Source organism: Gigantopelta aegis, chromosome 8 (assembly GCF_016097555.1).
Source record: "Gigantopelta aegis isolate Gae_Host chromosome 8, Gae_host_genome, whole genome shotgun sequence".
In the NCBI taxonomy this organism is placed as follows: Eukaryota; Metazoa; Mollusca; class Gastropoda; order Neomphalida; family Peltospiridae; genus Gigantopelta; species Gigantopelta aegis.
In genome coordinates, this window is record NC_054706.1 from 78,659,418 (window position 1) to 78,682,492 (window position 23,075).

The 23,075-nt window shown below is 35.5% G+C and overlaps 1 protein-coding gene across 1 annotated transcript in view; it reads right to left on the bottom strand.

Annotated features, from left to right (window-relative positions):
- The window catches only part of LOC121380195 (PH and SEC7 domain-containing protein 4-like), a 43,388-nt gene extending 23,057 nt beyond the window's left edge, over positions 1-20,331 (bottom strand). Inside the window, exons 1-9 of the mRNA XM_041509003.1 lie at positions 20,200-20,331; positions 11,520-13,096; positions 10,800-10,993; positions 8,488-8,546; positions 7,297-7,430; positions 6,521-6,620; positions 3,879-3,960; positions 2,462-2,690; positions 561-708 (exon numbers count right to left, since the gene is read on the bottom strand). Coding sequence (XP_041364937.1) covers positions 561-708; positions 2,462-2,690; positions 3,879-3,960; positions 6,521-6,620; positions 7,297-7,430; positions 8,488-8,546; positions 10,800-10,993; positions 11,520-13,015 — 2,442 coding nt within the window. The 5' untranslated portion in view covers positions 13,016-13,096; positions 20,200-20,331. The remainder of the gene's footprint in view (positions 1-560; positions 709-2,461; positions 2,691-3,878; positions 3,961-6,520; positions 6,621-7,296; positions 7,431-8,487; positions 8,547-10,799; positions 10,994-11,519; positions 13,097-20,199) is intronic.
- Positions 20,332-23,075: the final 2,744 nt, after the last annotated feature.

Genomic DNA, 23,075 nt, shown 5'->3' on the forward strand with positions numbered 1-23,075 from the left:
AAATGGTGGCTTTTATTTTGATTTTTTCAACTGAAAATACCTTGAAATTTTGAGTTCAAAAAGTGGTTTTCGGCAAGTATTTTCACTTGACAACAATGGCGGCACGTCGCGGTCATTTTCAGGGATCGATAGCTGATTGTAACAGCTAATTTGATAATAAATTTGATCGTTTTACCAACAACAAAAATCACCAAATATTGCAATATAAATTGTAGTTCGGGTTTAAAAAAAAATTCTGGTCAGAAAACCAGTTATCGGGAATAATGGACATAAATACTGCACACCTGGCCACAAATGCCCGTAAGTAAACGCAACTTTTTAGATTTTTTGCCTAATTTTAATCACCATTAGCTGATCTAAAAATAATAAAAATTACAAAAACCCACAAAAATAATACTTACCGATTCATATATGAACTTTATTTCATGTATTTATCAAACATTTAAGTGAATATATGTGAGTAAAAATTATAAACTTGTACCCACTCAACGTGATTTTTGTTAAAAATTAATCCAGTAGTCTAAAGGTTAAATAAATGTCTCCATGCAATGCAAACTCACCATATTTAATCGAGTGTATGATGCTGGAAACAGTGGCCTTTGGAATTTTTTTACTTTTGACCCCACAGCACCTGCTAAAGCTGGAGCTGAATATGTGGCGGCTACCATGTTGATGGTGTCGATCCACTCCTGAAGCTCCTTACTATCACTGCAAAATACACACAGGCAATTACAACTTGATATGTAGAATACACACAGACAATTACAACTTGATACGTAGAATACAGAGAATTACAACTTGATATCTGTAATACACACAGAGAAGTACAACTTGATACATAGAATACACAGACAATTACAACTTGATACATAGAATACACACAGACAATTACAACTTGATACCCATCATACACAGACAATTACATCTTGATATGTAGAATACACACAATTACAACTTGATACATAGAATACACACAGGCAATTACAACTTGATACCCATCATACACATAGACAATTACATCTTGATATGTAGAATACACACAATTACAACTTGATACCCATAATACACAGACAATTACATCTTGATATGTAGAATACACACAGACAATTACATCTTGATATGCAGAATACACACAGACAATTACAACTTGATATGCAGAATACACACAGACAATTACAACTTGATACCATAATACAGACAATTACAACTTGATATACAGAATACAGACAATTACATCTTGATATGTAGAATACATACAGACAATTACAACTTGATATCCATAATACAGTGTTACACACAGACAATTACATCTTGATATCTATAATACACACAAACAATTACAACTTGATATCTATAATACACACAGACTATTACAACTTGATATTTGTAATACACACAGACAATTACAACTTGATATCTATAATACACACAGACAATTACATCTTGATATCTGTAATACACACAGACAATTACAACTTGATATGTAGAATACACACAGACAATTACAACTTGATATGTAGAATACACACAGACAATTACAACTTGATATGTAGAATACACACAGACAATTACAACTTGATATCTATAATACACACAGACAATTACAACTTGATATGCAGAATACACAGACAATTACAACTTGATATGTAGAATACACACAATTACAACTTGATATCTGTAATACACACAGATAATTACAACCTGATATGCAGAATACACACAGACAATTACATCTTGATATCTGTAATACACACAGACAATTACAACTTGATATGTAGAATACACACAGACAATTACAACTTGATATGTAGAATACACACAGACAATTACAACTTGATATGTAGAATACACACAGACAATTACAACTTGATATCTATAATACACACAGACAATTACAACTTGATATGCAGAATACACAGACAATTACAACTTGATATGTAGAATACACACAATTACAACTTGATATCTGTAATACACACAGATAATTACAACCTGATATGCAGAATACACAGACAATTACATCTTGATATCTGTAATACAGACAGATAATTACAACTTGATATGTAGAATACACAGACAATTACAACTTGATATCTGTAATACACACAGATAATTACAACCTGATGTGTAGAATACACACAGACAATTACATCTTGATATCTGTAATACACACAGATAATTACAACTTGATATGTAGAATACACAGACAATTACATCTTGATATCTGTAATACACACAGATAATTACAACTTGATATGCAGAATACACACAATTACACCTTGATATGCAGAATACACAGACAATTACAACTTTGCAATTCATGAAAACATGTTTTTCACACATCACGAGTCCATATAAAAATCGTATTATTAAAAAAACCATGAAATAGCCTCTATCTCTTGCTTCTCCATAGTTGTATGTTATTTCAAGATGCATAAGAAAATCCTATCAATGGACAAACCTCGTTTGGAAGAGAAACTCGGCATAGTATGAAGTCTGTAGTCTAAAGACATGTTGTTTCTTAGTATAGTCGGTGGCTTTTGTGGCCAGTGAGTGGTGAATGCGGACAGCATTGTTCACGTTTTCTACAAATGTTCCCTTTTTTAACTGCTGTTCATCCTTGTACAGGTATAGAATCATATCACGCAGCACTGCACAAAACATCTTCCAACTGCGACGACCCAGCGGAGCTGAAATATCAGTTATAACAAAGTTAAAAGGTGGGGTTTTTTTTTTTAAACAACACCGCCAGAGCACATTGATTTAATAATCATCGGATATTGGATGTCAAACATTTGGTAATTTTACATATAGCCTTAGCAAGGAAACGTGCTACATTTTTCCATTATAAGTAAGCAATCTTTTACATGCACCATCCCACAGACAGGATGGTACATACAACTGTCTTTGATATACCAGTTAGAAACTGATCTAACATGAAACTTTTAATGCAAAAGTTGACGATATCGCCATGTTAGAAAAGTTAATACCTATACATCGCCTATTGATCAAGTTTGCTCATATGGAATTAAAAATACACATCAACAGAGATAATTTTAAAATACCCAACAGTATGAATGTGAATGGCATACTAAATGTATATTTTTATTTGCAAATACTCCATAGTAGACCATGTAAATTATTTGAACAAGAGTAAATTTTATTAATTGATGAGCCATAAACAAACGCTTTCCAGGATATTACATATTTATAGGATATTAAACGATCTTCCTTTTCGTATCATGTTTATGTTCCAAATGAAATAATTTTTAACTGTCATGAGCTTTAGCGACAATGAAAATTATTTCACAAGGGACATAAACATGAAAAAAAATGGTATCGAGGTTAATATCCTATTTATTACCCATAATCGATCTTTATATCATTCAAATTGTTTGGTTGATGATCCTGTAAGGTTGTAGTGCACCAATCGATGAAGTGTTACGTCCCACTTGGCGTTCTAGTGGGACGTATTAGTTTGATATGAACCAAGATATTTTTAACCATATGGGTAATAGTCGAATTGAACACAATAAAACATACTACTGTTATATTCACGATATCAACAACCAACCTTAAAAGATTGTTTCATAATCAAGATCAAGATACAGATTTACTTTTATTGTATGATATCGTAAAACTGTCATAAGCTATGACGTCACAATGGTGCATGCCATAGCCTGTGACAGTTTTATGATATCGTAGCACTAAGATAGCTTTGTTAATCTGAGCCTAGATCTGTAGGGTTCAAAATTTATTGCAGCTAGTGGTACTAGTTCATTAGAACAGCGGACTTGTAAAACGAAATAAGTTTTTAAAAAAAACCTGAATAAGTCCATCACTACTGAGTTTTGTGAACTTTACTACGGATCACCTACTTCTCCTTCCATCAGCATCTAAGCAGCACTTTCTCATGACGTAGCCCTTTTTGTACTCCGTAGTTTTTAAGGGGTCTGGCAGCTACAAACGTAACATGGAACAACATTTAGTCATGCAGTGTAAATTAGATTAAATAATTACACTCAGCAGAACATTCGCTTGGCTTATCAAGTCTGCTGAAGAAAGCACACACTATTTATAATTACCCTCAGCAGAACATTCGCTTGGCTTATCAAGTCTGCTGAAGAAAGCAGACACTATTTATAATTACACTCAGCAGAACATTCGCTTGGCTTATCAAGTCTGCTGAAGAAAGCACACACTATTTATAATTACACTCAGCAGAACATTCGCTTGGCTTATCAAGTCTGCTGAAGAAAGCACACACTATTTATAATTACCCTCAGCAGAACATTCGCTTGGCTTATCAAGTCTGCTGAAGAAAGCAGACACTATTTATAATTACACTCAGCAGAACATTCGCTTGGCTTATCAAGTCTGCTGAAGAAAGCAGACACTATTTATAATTACACTCAGCAGAACATTCGCTTGGCTTATCAAGTCTGCTGAAGAAAGCACACACTATTTATAATTACACTCAGCAGAACATTCGCTTGGCTTATCAAGTCTGCTGAAGAAAGCAGACACTATTTATAATTACACTCAGCAGAACATTCGCTTGGCTTATCAAGTCTGCTGAAGAAAGCAGACACTATTTATAATTACCCTCAGCAGAACATTCGCTTGGCTTATCAAGTCTGCTGAAGAAAGCACACACTATTTATAATTACACTCAGCAGAACATTCGCTTGGCTTATCAAGTCTGCTGAAGAAAGCAGACACTATTTATAATTACACTCAGCAGAACATTCGCTTGGCTTATCAAGTCTGCTGAAGAAAGCACACACTATTTATAATTACACTCAGCAGAACATTCGCTTGGCTTATCAAGTCTGCTGACACTATTTATAATTACCCTCAGCAGAACATTCGCTTGGCTTATCAAGTCTGCTTTATAATTACCCTCAGCAGAACATTCGCTTGGCTTATCAAGTCTGCTGAAGAAAGCAGACACTATTTATAATTACACTCAGCAGAACATTCGCTTGGCTTATCAAGTCTGCTGAAGAAAGCAGACACTATTTATAATTACACTCAGCAGAACATTCGCTTGGCTTATCAAGTCTGCTGAAGAAAGCAGACACTATTTATAATTACCCTCAGCAGAACATTCGCTTGGCTTATCAAGTCTGCTGAAGAAAGCAGACACTATTTATAATTACACTCAGCAGAACATTCGCTTGGCTTATCAAGTCTGCTGAAGAAAGCAGACACTATTTATAATTACACTCAGCAGAACATTCGCTTGGCTTATCAAGTCTGCTGAAGAAAGCACACACTATTTATAATTACACTCAGCAGAACATTCGCTTGGCTTATCAAGTCTGCTGAAGAAAGCAGACACTATTTATAATTACACTCAGCAGAACATTCGCTTGGCTTATCAAGTCTGCTGAAGAAAGCAGACACTATTTATAATTACACTCAGCAGAACATTCGCTTGGCTTATCAAGTCTGCTGAAGAAAGCAGACAATATTTATAATTACCCTCAGCAGAACATTCGCTTGGCTTATCAAGTCTGCTGAAGAAAGCAGACACTATTTATAATTACCCTCAGCAGAACATTCGCTTGGCTTATCAAGTCTGCTGAAGAAAGCACACACTATTTATAATTACACTCAGCAGAACATTCGCTTGGCTTATCAAGTCTGTTGAAGAAAGCAGACAATATTTCTATTCTATCCACGGCTCACATTGGAACAAATTTTGCTTTAGTCAGTTTTCAGATACATAGCATATTTCCTTGATATTGAACAAAATGTGGTTAATTTAAGGAATATTTTATTACTCAAACACTAATTTTTGTAGCCACTTTGTATAAAAATTAGCAATTGGCTAATTTGGCAATGCACAGGGTGAGTAAGTAACAATCAAAATGCTAAAATTATTTAAGCATGTGCAGGGCTTTAGTTTAGATTGCACCAAAAGTGAAACGGCTCCAGGGTTTGACAAACAAGACTAGCCCTTGGTCTCGGCTTGTTAACTGTTGGTCTAGGCTAGTGGAAATTATCAATTGTATTTCTAAAATACAGAGAGCACTAGCTAAAACTTCTGTGTGAGCTAGTGACTTACGCAAACATTTGTCAAACACTGGATAAGCGATGAGCCAAAACCAAATATTCCCAAAACAACAATTAGCAAATTAAGTTCAAATGTGCCGACCTCAAAATATTTTGCCTCAAAACTGAAACGTTGAGCTTTAACTGTATTAAAATAACTTGAAATACGTTTCGGAAATTTTACAACCCTTTCACAGCTGCTGTTCACATTGTGTTACAAAAAAGACCAAGCTGTGTTGAGAATAGACAAAAACCCTGATGTGCCAAATTTTTAGTGAGATCTAAAGCTCTGCAGCATATTTAATATATTACTGCTTCAATGTGGTACTTATTTATACATATTACCTAAATATTACTGCTTTCACATTGTGCTTACTTACACAAAACATATAAATACTGTTGCTGCAATACGGCGCTTACTTCTATAAGTTTTAACTAACTTAACACAGCAATGGCTTACATCAAGAAACGGGTTTGAACCAATAAAATGTTGCGGAACTGCCGTTATGGCTGGACCAGGAAGATCTGTCAATGCTTCTTTCTCTTGTGGCTCGTCATCACTAGAATACCGAAAAAGAAATAAATTGAAACAGTCGTATAAGAATTCTAAACTTGCTCTTACAGGGTTCAAAATGGCGGCCTGTGAAAAGCAGTCTATGTTTTTTTAACTAGCAGGTGAAATAAAAATTCACCTGATAAAATTACTAATAAAAATCGCTGGTAATTTTTCAAGAGACAAACAGAGGTACCATCATCTCATTTTCTATTTAGCCGAGGCTAAAGTAGTGATTCTGTTATATTTTAATATTAAAATACTCTAAAATACATCTGAGAGGTCCTAATTTTCCACACAGTGAACTATAAAAAGTAGGTAACAGTGACCTAGACACAACCCCATCCCAAACTGTTCCTGCATGTGAGGTTTTATGGTCCTGTGAGGAAATTAATGATGTTATCCTTGTTTTTTTAATAAACTTTGGACCGTTTATTGTAGGTATTTTTAAAGACGATTTGCAATGCTTACGTGAAAGCAGAAGTGGGCATAATACCATTAACTCATTACTGGGTATATAAAGAATACAGTAAAATATAATTCAACCATATAACTTACAGTTAACAATTTTATTATAAAGTTAACCTTTAATGTATTCCTGAACATATAATTACCAATTTGAAAATGACATATGTAACATTTTGTCGTAAATAATAATAAGAGAAAGTCTGCCAAGTACTAACGTTGCCCACTCCAGTGGTTCTGCTTTGATTGCATGGTAGATTGCTTTGAGGACTTCCTTTGGAAAGTCTCTGTCATCATTTAGTCCAGCAAGGTTTTCCACAAACTCGGCACATGTCATTTTTCTACCAACAAACTGAAACAACATGCAAGTTTACACTATTTATGCCAGCAAAAAATGCATTATAATTATAGGATATTAAATGAGCTTCCATTTCATATCATGTTTATGTCCCAAGTGAAATAATTTTTCAACTGTCATAAGCTTTAATGAGTGTCAATGAAAATTATTTCACGAGGGACATAAACATGATACGAAATGGTAGAGAGTTTAATATCCTATTTATTACCCATAATCGATCTTAATTTATATCACTCAACTCGTTTGGTTGACATTCCTTTAAGGTTGTAGTGCGCAATCGATGATGTCATCACGTGATGTCGAAGTGTTACGTCCCACTTGGCGTACCAAGATATTTTTAACCATATGGGTAATAATATATTTGAGTGGTGCTTATTATCCAGTGAACTGTGGCACATTAGTATATAGTATCAGATGATGTTGATTAAGGAATTGATATGTTAAACAGTATAAATAATATAATTTGAAATATACTAGTGAATTTTAACTATAGATATTTGGAAAACCAGGAAAGTAACATTCCAGGTGTGTATGCAGGAATGTTAGCAGGGGTGGGGGGTGGGGGTCTAGACAGTGGTGACCAAAATGTTCAGGGTGGTCAAGTCATGCTTTTCCCATAAATATATTGAGGAAAAAGAAAATTTGATTAAGCAGGGAAGGGTTTGGAGTGCGAAACCCTCACCCTGCACTTGTGTTCGATGGATGACATCTCTATGGTGATTTATGTAACGGCATAGTTTCATGCAGCACAAATTTAAGATGTGCATCAATAGTTTATCATGGCATAAATTTGGTATATCCCTAGCAAACGTTTAGTAGTATACATATAAATCATTTCCATAAATCATCCAAAAACCCTGTTATTTTATTTATATCAGATAACAACAATTGTGTAGATATCACCACAGAACAATATTCTGGGGGTACTGTTAAAGAAACACTTCAAATACCCCTTTGCATTGCACAGGCCGTCCAAACTCTAATACTGTGATATACTGTATGTAATGTCAGTTTGAAGAGAATATAACTACTCGGGCTATCCGAGACTTACCTGCCCATGTAGATCAGTGTTCAGCAGCATTATTGCACATGTCAAGGTATGGCAAGCATCTGAAACCAAAATATATACATTTATCATATAATATCTTACATTTTCAGTGCAATCAAAGTATGTGATATTTTTCAGATCACATACTTTAAGAATTTGATAACTTTGCAAATTAGATGTAAATTAGTCGAGGTCTCGGTACTAAGTTTATTGACATTTAAGCAAACGTACTTGGGCGACACTCCATGATTGACGTATGCATTCATAGTCATCAAATAAAAACATTTCAATGGCAATTTGACACTGAAAGCTGTCCAGCGTTCAGAAAACAAAAAACATTAGGCATAACTTTATTTTGATGTAAGGACATCCAAAATAACGTCATTCGAGTTTGACGTCATTTCCATTAAAAAATACACCGCGCCACATATTCTTACGTCATTTGAATATCTAGTAATGGCGGACTGGAATTAAAGTTGCGTGTACAGTTTACAAAAACATGTTGTATTAAGCTTGAGCTTATATGATAAAGAGATTATTACCCTTGTGTATTTCGGTATCGTCAATATCATATATTAGGAATAAAAATAATGTATTATGCTCGCCATAGGCTCGCATAATACAATTTTTATTCCTAATATATGATATTGACGATACCGAAAAACACTATGTATATATATTTTAAATAAAATTTCATAAAAAGGGATCTTATTACAACTACCTTTTTTTCACAAGGGTGAGGTAATTATAACTTGTTTAATTTTTTTTTCAAATAATAATTAAAACAATATCATACATACAAATTAAGCAGATGTATTCAAATTGGGAATTGAACTGAAATATCTGAGAATGATGCTGATCTGTCTCGCAATGTAAGTTACAAAAATCATATAAAATATAAAATCATGTCAAGCACCCAGTGAAGACACTTAATTTAGATACAACACACAGTAACTGTACATTTTACCACTGGGCTATGTCCCACCCCCACCCACACCACCCCCATGTGAACAGGTACACATTTTAATTTGGAACTATATTTATAGTGGACGAATCAGATGTAACACTCCTAAGCACATTATACGAAAGTGGACTTCGTTTAATGTCCTTTATGATGAAACCTACACTATTTCTGTTTTTCTATTTCATCTGTGGTATGATTTTGAAAGATGAATATATACTAACCCATTGTTTACTTTGTGTTTGAACAACTGTCACAAAGATCGTTATATATATTTTAAATTTACTGCATCATTCTGTTCATAAGTACCATAAGGTTGCAGCCATGTCATTAAGAATAGAAATAACAGGTGAAAATTAAATTAAAACTGTTGTCATGTCATGTGACATAATCAGGTTGATACCAAGGCCAAAGAATGGTGCAATTTCATTGGTTTATCTTATTAACATCATACAATGATAATAAGCTAATACTAACCAATCAGGAGCAAGCTTACAAATTATGCATACATATGTAACAGGGTTGTTAACATGCAAATTGGATTGTAAAATATCAACATTCCTAGATTTCGATAATCAGCATAGTTTCCTACCATTCCTCAAAGGCTATGTGGTTTTTTATTCACAATTTTGGACTAAAAAATGACCAATCTGAATGTAAATATTCCTTTTGCTTATTATTATATACAGATATATTTTGAAAATGACATGTAACACTTGACAAACACCCCTTCCCTCATCCATCTTTCATAATGCAAAATAGACATATTAATTTGAATGAATACAAGTATATGTATATTTTAAAAACTAACAAAGCTTAGTTAGATGTTTTTGAAATAAAACTGAAAATTCATAATTTTTGGTAAAACTACTCTAAAATTCCCAAAGTCAAAGCCATGGGCATCAAGTCAAATTTGAGAAATAAAACCCTGCAAAATTTTAGCAGAGAAAATAAAATGAGAAATTTGTGACAGTGAAACCATCAAACTGTCAACAATTCAGAAAACAGTAGGGCAGAGTTTCTGCCAGAGGGTAAAACGGGTATGGTGCTATACCCAAATATTTTGCAGATTTTATTTTTTTAAGTTAAACATTTTCACAAAATTAATGACTCTTATCATTACTGTATGATTTTTCTTAACCCTAACCATAAACTTTACCCATTTTCTTTCTGGGGGATGCCCCCCATACCCCGTTGATTGTGATTGCATTCAATTTCATAGTGCCATACCCAAAAATTTCTTTCTGGCAGAAACACTGTAGCATCATCATCCTAATTTCAAATGTTTTTCTTGTTTTTGCCAATTTCTCCTAACCACTGGTTGAGCTAAATAACAATTGAAAGTGATACAAACCCTCAGAATTGAAAGTGTTCGGGTTGCACTCCATGTAGAATCGAGAAAAATGGCTCAAGACCCTTTCACGCTCCTGAGTTTCCCCACTCAAGTTGCACTGTTTTAGAAATCTCCTCAGTGCCATATCTAGCGTGTCACCTTTTATCTCAAAATACTTGAAATATTCCTCTGCAACTAACGTGCTAAAATCGTTTCTGCAATAAATAAAGAAAATAAGAATACAGCACTGCTTTAAAGAGTTGTTTAAAAAACCTGCCTCACAAATGTGCTGATCGTGCCATTTAAAATGAGCCAATCAGACTAGTTCAAGGAAAGTAATTTTTCGCTCCCCTTAGCATGTGAGTTTATACATCAATATGGTAATATCGTAAATGGGTCGCCACAATCTAACTTTTAGGAGCAACTAATCACTCCTCTCAATATTTTTCACAGCGAGGTCTGAATGTGTACAAACATTTAGTGCTCATTAACTGTTAATGTTTACAGTTTCACATATCACAGTGTTTAGTAGATCTATATAGCCACATACTTTTCTCAGATAGCCTCCACCTAGTTTCAATGATAAAGACTAGAAAATAAATTCTTCTTTCCCTACTTAATTAATAGAGTAAAAGACTTGATCCAAATGACAACCACATTCATGAAAAAAAACACAGAAGAAGAAAAATGCCATGGAAATACGAGAATATTTTATGCCATTCATACATGTCTACAACTTACTTTTTGGAAAGATGTCTTGAAATATCGCCCTTTTTAAATCCATCCATGTGGTAAAGTCTTTTGGCAAGTCTAGCAGCTGATGGGCGGTCCACGCTCTTCATTGGCTGGTGATACAGACTGCTAATGTCCGAGATATCCAAGTCACTCGAATTAAGCAGGTCAGACGACTCCATACTCTCCAATTCCTCAACCGCATGATTATTATGATTAGACAAAGTATTAGCTTGAACGGTCGGACACAGTTTTTCAGAAACACTATTTACAGAGGGCACGTTATTTTGAATTCTGCTGGTATCCTTTAAAACTTTTGGCTCCTCCAAACTGATAAAACCTGGCATAAACACCCGTTCATTAGATTTTTCCTCTCGTCTCTCTGGCGTGCTGTGCAAACTGCGAGAGGTAGGCTCACTAACCTGTTCCACTGATGCAGCAGGACTGTTCGCACTGCACGCAAGCGTGTCTAGAGAGTACGAAATATCATCGTCTATGTCAATATTAACCAGAGCAAGACCCGTCTCGGATTCTAAATAGTTCTCGTGGCTCTTGCTCGTTCGAACCACCGACTGAGTCTGTTTCTGCGCGCCAGCAATCTTCTCCTCACTCTGGCTCGAGGTCATAACAGGCAATGGTGCATCATCAGAATTGGTGACCTCCGGCAACGAAGAATACTTTGTGGCATCCTCGTCCGAGTCTGAACTCTGACTGTCCTGCTGGACCCCCGAGTCACCGGAGCTTGGTAGATCATGGAGATGTTTTTCGTACCCACCATTAAGCGTGAGCACCACACCGTCTATCTGATCGCCTCTGGAATCGTCTGTCTGTGATTTGGACATGTGCATTGGTTCTTTGTGCAGAGAACAAGACTCAATAATTGGCGTGTCTACAAATTTGTCACTAACCGAAACCACGAGTGCCTCACTGCAGGACGACGACTCGGACTGCGACATGTCACTCAAATCTTCTATTGTGGCTACCGGTGCTTTCACAATCTCAGAGATGCTTCTGCTTACAGGTGGAGGCGGCATCGGTGCAGGATGGGATTTGGTCGAGTGAATCTTGGAAGGACTGACGTTCTGTAGACACGCGTTGTCGTAATTGCCACCAAACAAGTCTTCGGTGTCATTTTTCAGCGACGGAGATTTGGAGCTGTCCGTTCGTGGCGATTTCTGGTGGGGAGGAGTGGTCCGAATGATCATGTCTCCGGTCATGAGGAAAGTTTCAAATCCCTTGCCCTTTTGTCTCTGAGGAGATTCACCTTTGGGAGTGGTGTCAATTATTAAACCGTTCTCATGACAGGACTGAAGGTTTGCTTCTGCGTGTTTTTTATGTGTGTGTTCAGTTAGTTCTTTTTTTGTTACCTGTCCATTAGACGGTGGTGGTGCCGGCTTTCGCACCTGAATCTGCGGACTTCTGACTGGAATCCTTGATGTTTTAACAGATTGTGGAGGGCTCCGCACAGGTATTGGAATTCGTGAAGGACTCGTTCGGCTGGCCATGTTTGGCAGAGCAGCTCTCTGGAACACTCATCTACAAGCCTAGCAGTTGTCTTTCTGGCCCATTTGTTTTAAAAAACTCACCTGAAAACATAAAAATTAACATATGAAGAGGGTGGCAAAACTTGAATGTGGGCACAGTATCACCCACCCCACTAAAATGCAGGGCTCGCGCTGTCGGTAGCCAAATTAGCCATTGGCTAATTTTTACAAAAAATGCCTAATAAAATTTGCAAGTGCCTAAAATTTTGGCTAAGCCATTTTCTGTCTTTTGATGTAAACAAACGGTTACATAATCTATCCGACACCTCAAACATAATAATACTACCAAATATTCAATTAAGCGTAATAGCGATCTCGCGACCGGTAACGAGAAACGGTGTCATGCAGAATACAGCGTAGGCCTTATGATGTTTGCTTATTTTAATAATCACGGTTATTAATTTTAACGGCATGTATGACAGCAGTGTCTGGAAGATCTGTTGCTTGTTATTTTTACTTTGTAAAATCTTTGAACCAAAGTAATAAAAACAGACCGACAATGCGTGTCAATTTGAATACACATGCCAGTTCAGGGCCGAAAGATATGTAGGCCATCTCAAGGTCCGAGTTCAGCCAGACCGAGCGAAAACAAAACGTTCGCTTGAGCGGATGTGCACTTCACATTAAATCAAATGGACACGACAAACACCAATCAAATAGTTTGCGAACGTTAGGAAGAATGTTCGTTGGCTGAACTAAGGACAGCTCTCGGCGGAACATACGTCACGCTTCAGAGTCGGCCGACACCCGCGTGTCAAGAGACATCGTTGAGGATATTAAACAATACGATTACGCAAAAGTAAATCTTGATGTAAATTTGTAGAAAAACAATAGTTATTCGCATCAATGAATACCTAACTGCAGTTTTTGTTTATTCCTTTGTCTTTGTTAATTTCGTACCCATGCAGATCGCGATCGCCGGAAATGAACATGCAGTATTTAAAGGGATATACCCTAGTTTTTAAACACTAAGATATATTGTTGACTATTAGAGCCGTTTTTGATAACGTAAATCATACTTTACTTACATTTTATGGTTTGGATTATCAATTTCTGTACATTCGAAGTGTCTTTGGTCATCCTGGTATTTTTAATATCACAAAATGCATTTCTCATATTGTTAAAAACGCACGTGCGTCTGAGAAGTAAGTTATGAAGTCGAGTTTTAGTCCGTTTTCAGAAGGTATTTCACCATTTCAAAGTCACAGACTCATGTTTCACTCAATTGTAACTTTATCCAAATGTGTTTCAGATTAACTAAACTTAGTGTTAATTTTCACGGGTTGAAACTAGGGTATGTCCCTTTAAATTATACAAACTGCAGTAAAATTAGTTTACAATAATCATATTTGTTAGATAATTTTAGATATAAATTTGTAAGACTGTGAGGTGACATTTAATAAGTTAGCTGGATTTTAAAAAGACCGTAAATTTTAATTTTATTAAAGGTTTTTTTTTTAGGTTTTTTTTAAATGGAGTATACTGTGATGTCGGCATTCTTAGCCGCGGTATTTTGTAAGCAGAAATCACAACAAGCATTTAACACGACGCTGAAATCAACCGCAACAACATGGCACAAATTATGAAATTGTTTGGGGTGGGGAATTGATGGGTCACTTAAAAAAACGAAAAAGAAAAAAAAAACAATTCAAACTAACAAAGATTGCTATTTAAAGAAATAATGAGCTCTATAAAAAAAAGAAAAAAAAAAGCTCTCAAATTTTTATTTGGGAAAAAAGGAAGAAAGAAAAAAACACCACCATCCATAAACATCCAACCCATCCCCATATTTCTGTATGTTTGTTAATTTAATGTCATAGGCCTTAGAAGTGGGTGTATGGGGTACTGGCTTCAAACTCTGAAGATATTGCATAACCCCATCCCAACCCCACCCCTGCTGAAAAATCGAAGTAATATATTAACTGCCATTGAGGTTTTGTTATTCCTATTTATTCCAGTTTGTACACAATTAGCTGAAAAAGATACATTTTCATATTCATATATAAATACTCAATACAGTACTGCGTAAAACAATTTTGGCTAAAGCATTTTTAGTATGGCTAATAAAAATTCCATTTGGCTAATATTTTGGCTACAGGTATTTTTTATCCAGGGTGAGCCCTGAAAATGTATTAGCTAGAACACTATATTCCTGAACCCTACAATATTTTACTGCATCCAGCTTCATTTTCACCCATTCTTAATTTTGGGAAATGCACAATTTGAAGAGATCTATGTAAGGGGACATTTTACATATAGAGCACTGTGTATTAGACAACTTTTTAACATTTTGGAAAGAGGGGTCAGCAAAGAATATCTAACAAACTACAATTTAAGGGAAGGGACGTAGCCCAATGGTAAATCACTCGATTGATGTGCAATCATTCCGACTGGTATATCAAAGGCCGTGGTATAGGCTATACTGCCCGTGGGATGGTGCATATACAAGATCCCCGGCTACTAATGGAAACATTTAGTGGGTTTTAGCGGCATATACAGAAACACAATACTGATGCTTTAAAAGCTTACTGTTATATAATTTACACTAATTTTAACAATTAGCCTATATTAAGTTTGATACACATAATAAAAATTATATCTTATTTGAGAAATGAAAACATATTATTTTATTTTTACTGTGACAGCAATCTCCAGATGAATCCAAATATCTGACATTAAAGTTGTCATATGACCAGAACATTCATCTTTTATGTCCACTTTCATCTGATATTTGTCCTAACTGCAGATTTAATTGGTAATAACTGATAATTTTTACTTACTAGCATTTGTTTATTCTACAGGTCCTAGTATTAAAAAAAAGGTGGGTTGTTTTTTTGGTTTTTGGTTGTTGTTAGGTTTTTTTGGGGGGGTCGTTAGGGTTATAACCAGGGTTTCTACCAGAGGATACAAAGGGTAAAATTACATACCCTAAAATCTTGGAGGTTTAATGGATACATTTTTATAATGTTTAGAAAGCTTATAGTAACTGCTGTTTAAAATTTGTCAAAGTATATAAAATGCAGCACTTGTTCAATTTCAAAAGATTTCAAACCCATATCCACCTCATAGAGCACTTATGATCCGTTTTGTTTTTATTACATACCCTCAAATTATTTGTTGGCAGAAAGCCTGTACAGTCAGCAGCGATATATTATTTAATCAAGCTGTAAATGTTTTTACAGCTTTTTGGGGGATGGCATTCCCCACTTTAATTTAAGCTGGGCGGCCCGTCCCGCTATTGTATTTTGACACCCTACGTTCACATTCCCTACTGTTCTCCTTTATTTTTCTGCGCCCCTCTTTAATTCCCGCACCCTACTGTATTTTACAGCATCCATCTCCGCTATTTCCAAATGCACACATTTTTTCCCACACAAAAATGAATTATCAGTCTGCACATTGAACATCAAAGGAAACCAGCTACAGTACAAGTGTGTACGAAAAACTTCAGTAGCTTACGACAGTTATCGTAACGTAACTTAACAGTATTTGTAACAGCTTCTATTTTGTCCTATACCAGTGACCCCATTTGTATGTTTGATACACACAATGAAAGTTATATTTTATTTGAGCAATTTATTTAGCGATTTGGCAATCTCTGACTGAAAAAACACTTAAATTTGTCACATGATCAAACTCATTCTGTCCACTATCGTCTGATATTCTGTCCTCATTTGCATATTTAACTGGTTGTAATCGATGATTTTTACTTTCCGGTTTAACTAACTCTACATAAATTATAAAAGATGAGTCGGCTTGTATTTCGTAGCCACTTTTTTGTACCAAATAATGATGGACAAAATCAGGAGTATGTGTCTTTCCACAAAGTCGACCATCCAACAACGATATATATGGTAACCAAAGCTTTTCCTTTTTTTGGGGGGGAAGGGTAGGGAGTTGCACAGCCACCCTCCTTTAGTTTTCATCCAGCAAGAACACTGACACTAATGTGAACACAACAGGTTTTTTGTGCCTTTTTAACACATCAAAATCTGTTTAGTGCAGTAATGTTAATATTAATTAATAACTAGTAAAAAGTTGTACATAATCAGAACTGCATTTCAAATTTTTTAAATCTAATTGTAGCTACATTCCATTGATTTTGAGGGAATTAGTTTGAGGTTAGCATGTTTGTATTTAATTTGGCATTGCTTATTTTTGGCATACCTTTTATCGCCTCAACTTTGGTGCAAGCTAAAGTCCTGTCGCTAAACAATTCTTTAATGTTAAATACTAGTCATTAATCAATTTTCAATTTCCAAATTAGCCAATAGCTAATGTCAATATAAAGTAACTACAACATCTAGTATTTGGCTAATAAAAGTTTTTTCATATTAAAGTTAGTGTCTGGTTACCATATAATAATATCATGCACAAATATGAAATACAAGTTCAACTGCACTTTTAAAAAATGTGTGCGTGTTCGCTATGAACGGAGAACGTCAAAAGTATATGCTTGGCAAACCACAAACGACAGCCTGTTGTCAATTTCAGTTAACAGGTGTGTTTGCGGATTTGAAATTGTAGGGTTCATCTCAAAAAATGAAATGAGAATTCTTGCGCTGTACAAAGAACGTTCGGTTGAGGATACGTACTATTCTTTCGTTGAAACCGGTTTTGATCTTGACAACGTACTATCGACAATCGTACCTTCCTATTAAGAATTAATATTTTATAAAGTGTTAGTTTAGTAGAACTTTCAAAGTTTAGTTTGTATAACACATTGATCATGTATATATTTTTAATAAAATATAGTAAAGTAGAAAATGACAGTTTTCACTTGCTAATTTTACATGTGGAAAAATCGACAAATTCAAATAAATATTATTTCGTTTGGAAAGGGTAAAGTTAGTTTGTTTTGTTTAACGACATCAGTGTTAGAGCACATTGATTTAATAATCATCGCTTTTGGATGTCAAACGTTTGGTAATTTTGACACATAATCTAAGAGAGGAAACGGGCGCATGTGCAGGGGGGAGGGTATTGGGGGTTGAAACCCTTCCCTGACCAAGATAAAAAAAAATTTGAAATATATTTTCTGGAGGAACATGGCCCCATATAAACTTCGCCCAACACAGTCTATAACAACCAACCCCGCTGAAACCCCTGCACACGCGCCTTGGAAACCCGCTACATTTAAAAAAAAAATTTTTTTAGCAAGGGAGCATTTATATGTACCATCCCACAGACAGGATATCACATACCATGGCCTTTTATATACCAGTCATGGCGCACTGGCTGGAACAATCCCGCCGATAGGGATCGATCCTAGACCCCACATTTTTAGGTCTACGTAATGAATAGAAATAACATAGTCTTCATAAATGTTACATATATCGAACATACCGCCCTCTTTCTCTACCCCTAGAGCTTTACGTAATTATTAACACCCCCTTACATGTAACGCGTATGCCAACAGCTGATCACTATCAAAATTTCAAGGCAAATCCCCCACCGACCCCTGGAAAGGTATTGTACCATACCTCTATGGATATAACCGGCCTCGGTGGCGTAGTGGTTAGGCCATCGGTCTACAGGCTGGTAGGTACTGGGTTCGGATCCCAGTCGAGGCATGGGATTTTTAATCCAGATACCGACTCCAAACCCTGAGTGAGTGTTCCGCAAGGCTCAATGGGTAGGTGTAAACCATTTGCACCGACCAGTGATCCATAACTGGTTTAACAAAGGCCATAGTTTGTGCTATCCTGCCTGTGGGAAGCGCAAATAAAAGATCCCTTGCTGCTAATCGGAAAGAATAGCCCGTGTAATGGCAACAGCAGGTTTCCTCTCAAAATCTGTGTGGTCCTTAACCATATGTCTGATGCCATATAACCGTAAATAAAATGTGTTGAGTGCGTCGTTAAATAAAACATTTCTTTCTATGGATATAAATATATTTTGGATGTATGAGACGACCCTTCAATCAAGACAGTTAAATTTGTTCAAGATCACATGAGAAGCTTAGCGCCTTCGCAAATCGCGTAAAATTCCCAGTTCTACTGGCGTCCCGCTAATTGAAGAAAAACAAGCTGGCCATTGGGTTTGCTGTTGACCTAGATAATGTAGATAAGCGAGCATTGCGAAAATACAGGGATGTGGTGGGCCTTTTATACATGTACCAAACGGAACTGGATCATCTATTCTAAATGCTTAAATAATAAAAATATTCCAGACACAGCAGCTTTAACCACTTTTGAATCACTTTCAAGGAAATAATCTAAATATGTGAAAATTGGTTTACACAATATTGTTTCCAGTGTGAGCACTGCAGTAGACTTTATTGAAATTCTTTCTTAGTGTCATATTATTTTTGCAAACTTTGATCACAGATGACTTCTAAAGATTGTTTAATTAAAATATGAACCATATAACATGCAAAATTCTTGAACATGGTGGGTATTTATGAAAACTACTGAAATGCACCCATTGGAAACTGTTTTATTATATACATATTATTTTCGCTGAATAGTCATATTCAGTATAATAATCATGGGAAACAAATTCCACGATTTTATCGAAACAGTCTCAGAAACAATTGTTTCCATAAAATCTGATGGCCTGGGGTGAGTCTAATGACACTAATAAAATTTTATGTTTTTAAAATATTTTTATTAATTTTAAACCCTTGTCATTGTTTATAGCACTTTGACCAAGTTTATTTTCCATTTTCAATATTTTACTTGACAACAAGTAATCTCAAATGTCATCTTCTACGAAGTCCGTATCATCAGTTATTTTCAGCGAATAAATCCTTTAAAACATCTTCAACTTTCATAAAACTGAAAGATATATGACTGTTACCCTCATTGTATTGATATAAAGAGAAACCTCATCCTATGATCCTAGCCCTAAATCAAACCCAAACTGTTACCCTACAATGCTAAGAATCTAACCCCAAGACTAATTCTAGTATTAGCCTAAAGTTTAAAGTAGGGTAACAGGCAGATTTTTACCAGAAGACATTCCCCAATGGTACATTGTATTTTGTTTTAGTTTGATTCTCCTACAAGCATTCAATGAAATTGAAATTTAAAATTATTAAACATTTTTTTAGTTTTCAGTCCAACAAAACAATGGAAACATTTAATTTCTAAATTTGACTGATTTTAGATCACATTTGTGTAACTGACTGTTGTTATACTTGCCATTATCAAACTATCGAGAGAAAATCAAATTTGCAAGCTAATTATGCACAGGTTTCACACTGATACAGGAATAAAAATTTACATATTAAAAATTTTCCTACTTCCATAAGAACTTCCGCTAATGGGGTGCACTTCTCGTGAAATATCGCGAGATCATATTTAGCACAAAAAACTAAAAAACCAACAAACCGGTGTAGCGTTATAATCTTACCTATGACAAAATCTAAACAAACGTTACAAAGCAATCCATAATTTAGTAGAATCAAACTTCTGAAGAAAAAACAAACAAAAAACCATGTTGACAGCAAGCTTAAAATAGGCTTAGAATTTCATAAACAAACAGTTTATCATTCAGATTAATTAATTTGTATGTTCACTGTGCACCAAAACGTTATGGATTTAATATGTAAAATCACCGCAATTCAGACATGGTGGCGAAATTTTATGTTTAATAGGACTATATAATAGATACATGTTCCATTTTTTTTCGCTATTATTACTTTTATTTACAAATGTTATAAATATTTTCCCTCAACCTATGGGTAAAAAATAGTGTCCATATTTTTTATGAAAACTACGGAGTTATGATTTATTTAGGTTTAATTCCAAATTAACAAATCTTGGAAATGGCAGTCCTCCTGCAGGTGGACTAGTAAGGAATTATAGTGTTTCATGGTAGCAGTCACGTCAAAATATCTTTGAACTGTTTTGAAAAAATATACGATTTTACATTCAGAATTTCAGGCTTGTAGTAACTTGGGACCGGGTACGAAAATGTACGTATGTTTTTGTCTTACTTTATATGAATAGAGATTGTTAAAAATCTGGCTTGTGCCCCCCCCCCCCCCCACACACACACACACACGCACGCACGCACGCACACGCGCACGCACACACACACACTCAGATGCCGTTGCAACGGGCCTAGAATGTAAACGTTTCAAACAACATTATTCATTGGGTACAAAACAGACTAATTATAATATTATGTTAACAATAAAATGAATGAATGAATGTCTAACGACACCCCAGCACCAAAAATACATCGGCTATTGGGTGTCAAACTATGGTAAAGGCAAAATTAAAGTGATGAGCAACATGAATATAAAAATTCAACAGTTAAATAAAAACATAGTGTAAAGAACTGTGCAAAAAATACAAATATCACAGATATATAAAATTAAAATTTAGAATAAAAGTCAGTATCACGTAAAAATTGTAGTAAAAGTTCTGGATGGAATCGAAATGATTCCGTCACATTTCGTTGTCCAAATATATCTTTTCTAGTGGCTTTCAGATGAGCATACTCCACCAAAATATGACGTACCGTCAGACTACACTGACTGTGCACACACTGCATGTATGATCGATGTGGGCACGACACAAGACTATTCCATCCTTCCTGCACAGCCTATAGGAAGACTACCACTCTCCCAAGACTGGCTTGACAGCATGAAGCTTGTTCGCAACGGCACCGTCCCAGTCATGTTGCCAAGTCAAAAAGATAAATTGGTTGATACTATGTTTAAAATCAGTATAAGACACACCAACCCCGGCATGAGGCAAATCTAAAGCAGACTTAGCAGCTGAATCTGCCTTTTCATTACCCCTGATACCAACATGGCTGGGCACGCAACAAAATATAATATCTTTATAGGCAATGGATAAAAAGACACACTTTCGTATCACTATTCCAATTAAGGGATGGTCCAACTCAATGTTTTGTAAAGCTTTGTTTTGTAAAGTGAATCTGTTTAAATAATAAATTTGGATGCACTAGACTCCTTTATTTCTTCCAAGGCTTTAATGACTGCCCAAATTTCAGCAGTAAATATTGATGTCAAGTCAGGCAGTCGCGTGGAACCTATTGTCTGATGGAAAAACTGTAGCACAAGCCACAGAATTACCACCCCGTGATCCATTTGTATAAACAGGAATGTAAACACGGTACCCGTCTTGAATTTCCATAAACAAAATGTTTATATACAACAGCATCTGTACGATCTTTCTTCAGATGCGCAAGATCAAACACAATTAGGTGGTCTAATACACCAAGGTGGTAAAACAAAATATGAAGGACTTTCCAAAGTGTCTTCTAAATCGATGTTGGAAATCGACAAAAAACGCTTAATGCCAAGACCAAATGTACGAATACTTTAATTATAGCATTCGGCCTTAAATCAAACAACTTCATATATTTGTTATCAAACACTGCTTGATGTGCTGGATGTTTTGTTAATGAGAATCTAAAGCCACTGTCAGTTGTCCATTGATGAAGTTTATTCAAACAAAGCTGCAACTTACTTTCAATGATATTCATACTGGATGATTTATAGCAAATCTGAAAATCATCGACATATGACGAGCAATCCACACCAGGCGTTAACACTGGGTGATCATCATGAATCATATATATACATGTTGTATATATTATATTGGCTCACCATAAGGTCATGTCAAATTAGTGTTGGTGGAAACCTTAACAACAGCCGCATATGACTTATCAGTCACAACTGGCGTTATAGTCTCCACCGATTTCCTTGCTTCCATAAAAGAGACATGTTTCTCAACCTTCATCAGTTGAACCCGTTTCTCCATTTTGCACGTCGCACACTCACGCGTGTATGCAAAGTGATTCCCCTTGCAGTTAATACAATATAACGTATAATATCAAGTGTCATGGTCAAACTAACCACAACGAGCACAGGTCAGCCGACCACGACATGAATGCTGACCATGGCCAAATTTTTGGCATTTGAAACACCTCAAGGTGTTAGGCATATAAGGCTAAACAGGTATGTTGAGATACCCGGTCTTAATCGATGCTGGTAAAGTGGGTGTGTTAAAAGTCAAAATGAAAGTATTCGTTGGAACAA